An 11,580-nucleotide genomic window follows, 5' to 3' on the forward strand; every position below is an offset into this window, starting at 1 on the left:
CTTAACTTTCGGTTAATCGCGCGAGTAAATGCGCCCGCTTTGCTTCGGTCAGGCTGTGCGAATGTCAGCCTACATTCAGTGTTTCATTTGTTTCATGTTGCTTTCAGAACAACACGTGATGTAATAACGAAAACACGATTATTAATCCTTGAGATTTCCAACAAGCATACAGGTACACACTCCTTAAACCATGGTAACATTCAAAATTACAGTAAACGATTAAAAGAGAAAACATAAACCCACATCGTGTGGTTCAAAAATCTGAGTCTATTCAAAATATAAATTAAACCTGGAAATAAAGTTTTAGGATTTTGCAGATGCGATTCACCTAAAAGGGCTAAATAGTTGATCGGCTTGTGACGCACGAATGGCTTGCACGCGCAGTACGAGTCTCGTCACACTTTAATAGTGTTTATCCTCCCATTCAGTTGTAAAACATGGAAAACATGCTGCATGATCACGAGGAAGTATAACATCAAGATTCTACACAATTTCGTGATCAGTAATCAAATAAGCAAATTTGTGACATTAACTCATTTTGTAGAAAAGGGCAGGTTTTCTTTCATTAAAGCACTTTCACAAGATGCTCTGTGAAAATTCACATGCACGATCATGAATATAATCATCGGGTTTTGCACAGATTTTTCACTAAAACTTATGCTGACAATATAATATGTAATGAAAAATAAATGATTAAAATAGAAACATTTTCACAAGTACATGTGCATGTTTTATATTTTGGTGTTTGTGTAGCCATTGACCAGGAAAATAAAAAATGGCACTCCATGTCAAAAAGGTTGCCGACCCCTGGCTATATGGTTTACATATATAATGTAATTCATATATATATATATATATATATATATATATGTGTGTGTGTTCTTATTTTTTTTACAGTATTAATTATAATTTAATATTTTTTTATTTAATTTAATTGACATACTGTTATGGTAAAAAGAGTGTTTTCTTTTAAAATAAAAGCAAGACATTTTTTATTTGTTTATTTTGACTTTCATTCATTTTTAATGTTTGTCATTGATTACCAATATAATATGCACTTACACACGGTTTGTCTTGAACAAGGAGCTCTAAAAGACCTACTGATAACAAGACTTTTATTTTGACTAATTTTGTAAAATAATCTGGTGGATATATCATACGATACACTACATAATTTAAATGATAATTTCATTGTAAACGATATATAAAAAGGCAGTAGTCAAGGTTTATTTTGTATTATTTGTGGAGCGTTGAGACAAGCGGAAGCTCCAGAAGAGGGTGTGGCCTGTGTCTCCGCCCACCTGTGCTCCGGTGACAGTAGAACGGAACACCGGGAGAACATACCAGAAACCCCCTGAGCATCAGACCAGCACACACTCATACACTTCCACCAAAGTCATGTAAGTGTGCGCCTTCTGCGCAAAATATTTATTTTGATTTATGATGAGTAAATTTCGATACTGAAACCAATATGAAACACTGGGTGAGTTGAACGCGAAGCTTTATCGCTAGCCAACATTAGCTAGTTTCTTCCTGTCGCTGTGGTCAAACTATCCAGTAACTATTTTGAATCCCCTGAAGGTTTATTACACAGTAGTTTTAAAGGCGTTGAGTTCGAAAATGTGTAATAATGAACTGTAAAATGGCTCGTTTCAGTTAGCCTGTATCAGCTCACCGACATTAGCATGTTACGCCCGTTTGGCGCTCAAAGATCGTTAATAAACACAACCAATCTCGATAAAACTGTTTTGGGAAGGGTAAACTAGGTCAACGCGACCACTCTCATTGTGAGGATGTTTAAAGGCTCTTTTATGTGTTTGAATGAGTCGCGAGCGTGAGCGCGCCGTCTGCACGTGCGACAGGGCCATAGAAACCGCAATGAATGAATGAATTACAAAAAACACACTCATCTTATGACTCCACAAGGAGAGGGGGTATTTTTTGTGAACCTCTCACCATGAATCTGTCTCTCTGACAGATGTTTTGTCCTCGTGTTTTTACTCGGAGGGCTTGATTTAATTCCAATGGCCACAGCATTTCCAAAAATTGCAATGACTCCGCTTATTATTTTGATTAAAACATCATGTGAAAATATTATTGTACCGATTAAAGCAGCTTTTGTATATCACATCAGCCACGGTCTCATTAAATTAGATCATATTGGCATTTTGGATGTATTTATGAGGATGAAATATGATGTTTAGGCACGTAAAGTTATTCTGTGCAATTCTACCATTGTTAAGGGCTTACTTGTTTCATCCTCAGAATGCAACCAAAGAGGTTGTTTGATTATAGTGCAAGGGAATTTGTTACACCATGTTTTAGAAAAGGACCATTGGGCAGTTGAAGTCTCTTTAGACTTAGGGGGGGCGGGGGTAATTTGGAATGCCCAATTCCCAATGCACTCTAAATCCTCGTGGTGGCGTAGTGACTCGCCTCAATCCAGGTGGTGGAGGATGAATCTCAGTTGCGTCTGAGACCGTCAATCCATGCATCTTATCACGTGGCTTGTTGAGCACATTAACACGAAGACATAGTGCCTGTGGAGGCTTCATGCTATTCGCGGCATCCACGCATATCTCGCCACACGCCCCACCGAGAGCGAGAACCACACTTTATAGCGACCACAAGGAGGTTACCCCATGTGACTCTAGCAACTGGGCCAATTTGGTTGCTTAGGAGACTTGGCTGGATTCACTCAGCACATCCTGGATTCTAACTCGCGACTCCAGACGTGGTAGTCATCGTCTTACTCGCTGAGCTACCCAGGCCCCCCTGTTTAGATCTACTTATTTGTTGGCTTCACATTGAGAGAATTTACTTTCCCTTGCCACACCTGCTACTTGTATTTGTGAGGGGTGGTGTTTTTGTGATTTTAAACTCTTGAATATTTTAATACAAATTGTATATTTCTTTATCAGGCAACCGGCAACTGCTAAATGGTACGACCGACGGGACTTTGTCTTCATTGAGTTCTTGGTGGAGGACAGCAAAGATGTGAAAGTAAATTTTGACAAGTTGAAATTTGGTTTCAGGTATGTTCTTGTCATTTAAACATCTACATCTATCCTTTAATACTAGACTTTTATTTGCAATGTTTTGTGGTCGAGCTAAGGTTGTTTTCTGTCCTGCTCACTTTCAGCTGTCTCAGTGGGATGGATAATATTAAGCACTCAAATGAAATCGATCTCTTTGAAGCCATCGATCAAGATGTGAGTTTAGTACACTGCAAAGAGAAAGTTTCAAATGCTGCCCCTAGTGGGATGCACATATCAGGATGGACATGTTTTGTTTTAAGTTTAATCATTTTCCCAGGGATCCAAACACAGGCGCACAGACCGGTCGGTGTTGTGCTGTTTACGGAAAGCAGAGACGGGGAAATCCTGGCCTAGGTTAACAAAAGAGAAAGCAAAGGCAAGTTTTTTTTCCCACGTGTTTACTATTGCTGCAATTATTTGTTCAACATATATTGGTTTAGAAAAAACTCCATTGAAAGTGTTTTAGTCAGTATCTTAAAAATGCAAGTCCTATTCAAAGCCAACATTGTATTATTTACCCCATTTTTAAAATGAAATGGTAAACAAGGCATCTTGAACTACAAAGGTGTGTGACATTATAAGCTCTTTGTCAACATATCTAGTTAAATAGTTTACTTAGTGTTTCAGGTAACTTTTGTTTGGACTTTTTTCCACCATATTTCTGCATGCCTCAGACTGTTGACCTATCTAAACCTTAATATAATGGTGTTGTCTTGATTGTCTGATGTTGTATACAGCTTAACTGGCTTAGTGTTGACTTCAACAACTGGAAAGACTGGGAAGAGGATTCAGAGGAGGAATTGTCCAATTATGATAACTTTTCAGAGGTTAGTTCTTTTGTGTTCATTAAAATGGAAATTGTGACAAAGAATAAGGCTTTGATTAATATGTTGTACTGATTTGTCTTGCTGGTTTTAGATGATGGGCAACATGGGAGGAGAGGATGATTTACCTGACCTAGACGGAGCAGATGATGTAAGATTTATTTAAGATTTACGAATGGCTCGACGTTAAGCATTGTCCAGTAAATTGGTCATTCACTTGTCTGAGTAAAACAAAAAAATATTTTTTTCCATTTGTGGTTTATATATAATTTATTCAGAAGCAATATTCTCATCAGTGTTCTATCAGCTCATTACACCATAATTAAGTCATCCTCAGAGCTCCAGACTAATGGCACGTTTCCACTGCACGTTACGGTTCGACTCGACTCTGCTCACTTAACTTTTCTGAGCTTGCTTTTCAACTGCAGTTTAGTGCCGCCTCAAAGTGGGTGGGATTATAAGCTGATTGTCATAGTTGCTCCAGCACTACTGCCGTGACATCATCTTAAACGCGACACAAACATTACTGACCATAAACAATAACACGACCGCTAGCTGTTAGCTACTAGCTCATTGTGCTGCATAAAGCAGTTGGTGATTTTACACAAGTGTAACAGTTAAATTGGCCTGGTTGTTTTCGAAGCAAGCTTTCCAGTAGCTGGTAAACTGAATAAAGTGAAGCTTTCAAGCAGAATATAGAGTTAACGTAACAAAACGTACCATCCTCCATCGTGGACTCCGACAACGCCAAGTCCAGGGCATTCTCCCTCCCATTGCTCGCTGGTTCATTGCCATAGATAGCGTCCACTTTCTTCTGTTTGAACCACTCCGGCTGTTGTGGTCCTTGATGGTTCTGTAGTCACTTAAGTTTTTTTAACTTTTCCCTACACTGTTGGTAGGTCCGGTGGTAACCGTGTGCAGCCAACAGTTGAGACACTTCCTGAAAGACTTTCATTTCGTTCGTCGCTAACGAGAGGAACGTCTGCACCTCGTTTATTGACCAAGGCATGGTTTTGCGTACAGCCATTTATTTTTACAATTCAAAAGTCGCGTGAACAAATGATATTGCTGTCACTGTTGCTAACTTTAAATCTAGTGGGTTGATGTCCCGTGTCGCAAATCCAGTGACGCTGGTAGTGAAGATTCTCTCTGACCAATCAGTGTTATGCAGGGTTTTGACATCACATTTAGTATTGGCTCGGCTTGCTTGGAACCTCGACCGAGGTGGTACTAAAAAAAGTATCAGGTACCAGGTACTATCCTGGTACGGGGGCGCCGTATCATGGCTGACCCTGCACTCTGACCCCAGCCTAGCTGGGATATGTGAAAAAGAAGAATTTCACTGTATATGTGCAAATGTATAATGTGTGATAAATAAAGAAAATTATTAATTATCCAGAGTGGAAAACCCCCAAAAAGCGAGCAGAGCAGAGCAGAGTCCCCAAAAAGCGAGCGAGCAGAGCAGAGCAGAGCAGAGTCGAGTCGAGTTGAGCTGTACCGTGCAGTGGAAAAGCCCCATAACATTTGAGAGCGGTGCCACCAAGTTCTACAATTGGTGGCATTCATTTGGTAGCACCGGTGTGGGGGTCAGGGGCCTGTAAAATGAAACAATTTGAAACTTATAATAAAATTGATATTATTACTATTATACTACAAAAGTAAGTGCTGTTACCAATAATATTGCATATTTTGCCACACTGAAGTGCTCATTCAATGGTATGGCATTGATTTTGAGTTGGTATGCAGCTGAGAATTTACTGGTATTAACAACAGTAAGGTATATAACATCTATAAAAAGTTAGCACCTAATTTATACAGGGCTAAATTATTCTGACAGTGCAACTGAATTTGGATTCCTTTCATCAAGCTGAAGTTCAGTCATCTCTTAAATTTGAAAGCAAACAAAACAAGTTATGTTTTTCTATAATCCGAGGGCATTAGAACAGAACAGATTTTACACAAAAGGAAAACTAGCTTTGTCAATAATTCACATTATGCATTTGCCCTTAAGAAAATTTGCCATAGTTTTTTTTTTTTTTTTTTTTTTAAGTGTTACAATACCATGGTAACCTCAGGTAAAACCATGCATGGATCTTCACTACCATGGTTAGATGTAACATGATTTCTATAAAAGAGACTATGGCATTTTTGTGATGAAAAACAGTACCCTAAACACAAATGTTGAAATACAAGATATAAACATCTAGAAACTGCCATAGTTGCAACAAAAATGAAAGGTACACCCTCACACCCTAATATAGCCTATTATAAATTTAATAGAGCTATAGTTGTAGTGTGATATTTATAGTTGTCTAATATACTATTGTTAATACAGTTAGTTTTAAAATAGTAAATTCATGGTCATTTTTTAAGGGAACTGCTGTGTGATAAAACTGCTAATTTATATCCATGCATGTCAGTGTTTTCTCCTGTTCATTTGTCAATGCTGTTCAGAAAGTCGGGCCGTTTAATATGACTTTAAACTGGTTTACTCACCAAGGTTTTCTTATAGGATTTCATAAGAGAATTATGTGCCAAATTTAAATGTTTTTTGTGACTCGCGCTGTACTTCTCACTGCTTCTTGCTACGTGTCCACTGGCGTGGAAGAAATCGGCTCAATAGCGCTCACAACACCTGAGAGCAGCCACTTTGGGGCGTGTGTTTGTAATATGTAAAGTGAGTGTGTATTGTCTATCATTGCTTTCAGTACACGAGCAAAAATATCATCTTAAATATACATATTTACAGTTGGAAATATGCCACTGGACAAGTACTGTTCAAGATTTACGCTGCGCGTTGCAGTTGAAAGCTCAAGACCAGTCCGCAAGTAAACGCACCTGCTCTGCACTCGTGCAACTCTGTCCATTAATCCAGGTAGCACGTAATGCTGTTTTGTTCCACTTTTAATGCATTTGCATCTGATCCTGTGTAACACTATGCAAAGGAAATGGCAGCTAATAAGCGGAGAGCGAGAGAGAGTTGGCTGAAGTTGCACCAGTGCGACCTATAATAACATTTATTCGCACAGATGGAAAAACAGTGGTAAAATGTGATCAGTTGGTCGCAGTCTGGAGCCCTGATCCTACTTAAATCGGTACCGCACAGTGATCTGGTAGCTGGCAACAGCAATGGCTTGGTCAGATCATGGAAAGACAATTGCATGCATATAGTTAAAGAAAACCAAGTTGAGATGCATCTGACAGAGACAAACATCACTCCGTCTTCCTCCTTGTACCACACCCAGTCAAATTAATCTTTACGGGTAGGGATGAATTTCCTCTCCCTTTTAGATTCATAACATGCTGTGTTCGATTCAGTGATTCTCTTGTGTTTTTACCGTTTGGCCAGGCTGTGGAGGCTAGAGAAACATAGCGGCCTATTAATAAATCACTAGCTAATTGGAAAATTAAAAGTACGGAGCATGCTGCCGGTACCTGAGGTAATGTCGAATCGAATTCTGATTGGTCATGCAAGGCATTGTTGTTTCTAAGTGACTGCATGTTTTAACCTGTTCGTTCGAAAGACACCTGGCTTTCATTCAGTGCAGCAGCCTATGCACTCTAGATTATTTTTAACAGCAGAATAAGAATATTAACTTTTTAATAAGTTGACACAGGTTTAGTCTTGCCCCTTTAAAAATCTACTTGTCTTGGACAAGCACTAATGTGGAGCCGTTTTATTAAATTAAGTTTAGTTTTTCATCCTTTGAATACTAACATTAATATTTTTTGTGGTGTTTGTTTTAATCGGAGACACAGACCTCAAATTAAGAGACATAACTTCTTAGAGAGCGTTTTTGTATTATAGCTTGTTGAGCTTAAAAGTAAATAATAGTCAAGTTTTGCCTCGTAAATTTATTTATTTTTTTTATTATTTTTGTGTATTAATTTTTATCCCCTTTTCTCCCTATTTGGAATGCCCAATTCCCATTACTTAGTAGGTCCTCGTGGTGGCGCAGTTACTCACCTCAATCCGGGTGGTGGAGGACATGTCTCAGTTGCCTCCGCTTCTGAGACTGTCAATCCGCGCATTTTATTACATGGCTCGCTGTGTATGACACTCACAACATGTGGAGGCTCATGCTACTATCAACGCACAACTTCGAGAACCACTAATCGCAACCACGAAGAGGTTACCCCATGTGACTCTCCCCTCCCTAGCAACCGGGCCAATTTGGTTGCTTAGGAGACCTGGCTGGAGTCACTCAGCATGCCCTGGATTCGAACTCGCGTCAATACTCGCTGAGCTACCCAAGCCTGCCTCTTAAATGCTTTAAATTGAATCCATTTATGCACCGCTGCTGTTTCAGCCGTCCAAGCTCTGTATCAACAATACATTACAAGACGAACACTGTTGGATGTTAAATCTCTGCTTTATTTGTGAGGTGCTTTCAAAAGATTAAAGTCTTCTGCTGATTCTGTCTGACACTGTTTAAATACAAAGTTGCCATTAAAAAGGTTTAAGCTGCTTGATGTTGTTCACCCGCAATATTATCTTGCAGTTCTGCACTTTTGAATGTGCAGCGAGGATCATTCTGAGAATTCCAAGTGCTCTGTTTACACTGAAGTGCATCATTCTGAGTTCAGGATGAGCATAAGCGGAGCCTTGAGAAACGTGTCTGATCGGGGTCACGCAAACATAATGGAGCCTAATTATACATTACTATCCTTAACACAGACTAGTCATTCAAACAACTGACCGACTAGTCTCTGAAAATTGGTAGTTTTGCACATCCCTACTTTGAATTAAGCAGAGAGATCAGTGTGTGATGTTTCAATCTTCTATTGGTCACATGTTATCTCATCCAGATATGCAGGTCAGAGTCTGCAAACTTGTACTTTTCTCTGCAGTGAATTTTTTTGCATGAGTTTGCTTTTCCAGTCTCCTGCGCTTGGATGCGTTTGAATGGGAGTGAATAGAGCGTTTAGTGTAGTGTGACTGCCCCTTTAGGCTGATTTATGATAATGCCCAATCAGACATGTTTCTTAAGATACGTCACATGGGATGAGTTCTTGTGTTCGAAAACAGATGGATGTAGTGCAGCAGAATTGAACTGAATGCAAGGGTCTCGAGAGGTTATTTTTTATGTTTATACATTAACTTGACACTGCCTCTTAAAAATGCAAGAGTCATAGCACTAATATATCGGTGATAGACCGATATATTGGCCAGGCTGATTAATAACCGTGTTCGCTTGGCCAGTTAACAGAAGTGTAAACTTTTCCTTGGGTCTGTAATAAATAAATAGACTACCAACTGATTTGTCAATGGATAGTAAAAATTTCAGTATTCAAGGGTTTTATTTTCTTTTTTCGAAGTTTAAGCGATTTTAAGTAAACATTTTAATAACTTTAAAAAAAAATGTACACTTGTGTTTCATATCAGAGATTAGATCGGTCATCTATCTTCATGCTCTCTAGATATCGGGATCGCCATTAACCTTTAAAAAAAACCCACATCGGTCAACCTCTAGACTGAGTTCTGACAGATATGATACATATACTAAATGTATAACATTTGTTTCTCAAAACTATCATAATCATCACAAAAATTTTGACTTGTGTATTGTGTAATAATGGGAAAAATTTTCACAGTGGGCGATTTTAAGTCTGGCAGTAATTGTCTTTATTGTTGAATCTGTTAAAACAAACCGTCTCAACAGCATGCTAAAATCCTTTCCAAGATGTTGTGTCTCTAATTTTATCCCCTTTAAGTCACAATATTACAAAATATTACAGCTAAAACAAAAATACTAGCCAACTATCCTGACCCATCCCTAGCTTAAATTCTTTGTGTTCTTCATTCTAATTTGTAAACACCTTCCAGTTAAGTGTTATGTCATAATGACAAATGTTTATTCTCCATTTTCAGGAATCTGCAGATAGTGATGATGAGAGTAAGTTTTCTCTTTTCTGACGTGTATTTTCTGAATCTATGTTTTTCATGACTCAGAAATGCACATTTGAGCCTTACTGATGAGTGTATAACATTAAAAAAGTACATTTCAGTTGCATTCCTTATTCCTTTTTTAGGACTAAAGACACATTTTTATTTTACATTAACATGCCTGTGTGTTTTTCTTCAGAAATGCCAGATCTAGAATAAAGCTACTGGCACGTTTAGGACAGACTGAAGAGGAGGGGGATGATATACAAATGAGAACGGGAAGCTGTCACCTAAACTGTATATGATCTCAAAGAGAGCAAAGCTGAATTCAATGAGACCAGTGGATTCATAAGCATCACCTCTGACCACTCAGTGGCTGCACTCCAGAAGATCGACATAACCCTCCATTGGGAGTTAATATGCATATTGCTGTTCAGAGCTTCTTTGTCGCTCTTCTAATAAGCAGTCCTGGCTTTTTTGTTTTAATCTGTTATACTACAAACATAATGTGTACTTAAACTGTTCTGGAAAACTGCACTGTATTCGTATTTTTCAACCGAAAAGCAATAGATGTGATGGAGTTTCTTTTTTTCCTTTTTTTTTTTTTTTTTTCTCATTCTAAGGCATTGTAATTAAAATGAAAAGTGAAACACAAAATGTGTCTTTTAAACCATGGAGAGGTAAAGGGAGTTGATGTCTTGTGAAATCAGTGTAGTTTATGATCTTGTGATTAAACCATGAGAATAATGAATGATTTTGAAAATTAAGTACCAGTTATTACCATTTCCTGTGGTCTACTTCGATTTATAAGACCCATCTCCCTACTTCTCTTCGTCCTTCTAACACTAGATGAAAGTAGATAAAACACAAAAGTCTCTTGAAATGGTAACATTTGTTAGTTGGTTGTTAATATCTGATGGCTGACTCAGTAATCAGTGTTTCAAAAAGTCTTGTGCTATCCTTATAACAACTATTCTGGCACCTTGGTTGGTATTGAATCATTGTCTTTCATCTCATCACTGCAGAATGATGTTATCGTGTGATGTCTTGAAATGTTAAAGACTGGTAAGTAGAATGGTGTTGTATGTTGGCAATCCAGTATAAAGACAAAAAGACCAAATAAGTTTGCACTATCAAAAATTAGTGGGGCAACAGTGTTAGATGGCTAGTTTTGTGTCAATATGCACATTGCTGGTTGACTCCTATCATGTTTTCAAAAAATGGCTTTCAATTTTGTCTACATATTTCTAATAAACTGCTCAATACTTCCCTTTCATTTAATTTTTTCTTCTGCTAAACAGTTAAGTCAGGTGTTAATGGAAAAGTGATAAATCTTGTAACTTCCAGTTTTTATAATTACAATGAAGTTATAGTCTTAAAGACCCTTTGTCCTCTTAAGGAAACTGTTAAGCTAAAGCAGGTTTACCTCCGTGTGAAGCTTTATCACACCCTTATCACCTACTAAAGAATGTAAAAAAATAAATAAGAACAAAAATGTCAGTTGAAAAAATAGATACTTTATTTTCATAGCAACAAACTACTGTTATGGACAGGGTAGGGACAGATCCTTCAGGTCTACAATGGTGTTAATAAATCAAATTGTAAGGCTACAATTGTGTTTGTACTGGCAAACACTGCACTTTAAGCTCAAACGCACACACTTATTGGGCATCCACAACTCGTGAATGATGGGTTTGGTGATCATTAGACACAGTTGAAATTAAAGAGGGTAACAGATTTCAGTAATCTCTAATATACTGTCAGATTTGGTGACCCTGCTGTTTCTCTAGACTTCATCATATACCATAATAACAAATCTATTAGAGAATAA

At 38.0% G+C, this 11,580-nt stretch overlaps 1 protein-coding gene across 1 annotated transcript; it reads left to right on the plus strand.

Annotated features, from left to right (window-relative positions):
- The first annotated feature begins 1,286 nt into the window (after window positions 1-1,286).
- On the plus strand, window positions 1,287-11,025 carry ptges3b (prostaglandin E synthase 3b (cytosolic)). The gene is made up of 8 exons (XM_051660790.1): window positions 1,287-1,400; window positions 2,922-3,035; window positions 3,143-3,212; window positions 3,316-3,414; window positions 3,776-3,865; window positions 3,957-4,013; window positions 9,735-9,759; window positions 9,949-11,025. Coding segments are annotated over exons 1-8 (477 nt in total). The 5' UTR covers window positions 1,287-1,398; the 3' UTR covers window positions 9,969-11,025.
- Window positions 11,026-11,580: the final 555 nt, after the last annotated feature.

The sequence above is a fragment of the Myxocyprinus asiaticus genome, chromosome 28 (assembly GCF_019703515.2).
Source record: "Myxocyprinus asiaticus isolate MX2 ecotype Aquarium Trade chromosome 28, UBuf_Myxa_2, whole genome shotgun sequence".
NCBI classification, from domain to species: domain Eukaryota; kingdom Metazoa; phylum Chordata; class Actinopteri; order Cypriniformes; family Catostomidae; genus Myxocyprinus; species Myxocyprinus asiaticus.

Bases quoted from the DNA above. Each gene is read 5' to 3' on its own strand.
- ptges3b (XM_051660790.1), top strand. The intron at 3,866-3,956 runs GTTAGTTCTTTT...TGCTGGTTTTAG, and splicing joins ATTATGATAACTTTTCAGAG to ATGATGGGCAACATGGGAGG. The intron at 4,014-9,734 runs GTAAGATTTATT...CTCCATTTTCAG, and splicing joins ACCTAGACGGAGCAGATGAT to GAATCTGCAGATAGTGATGA.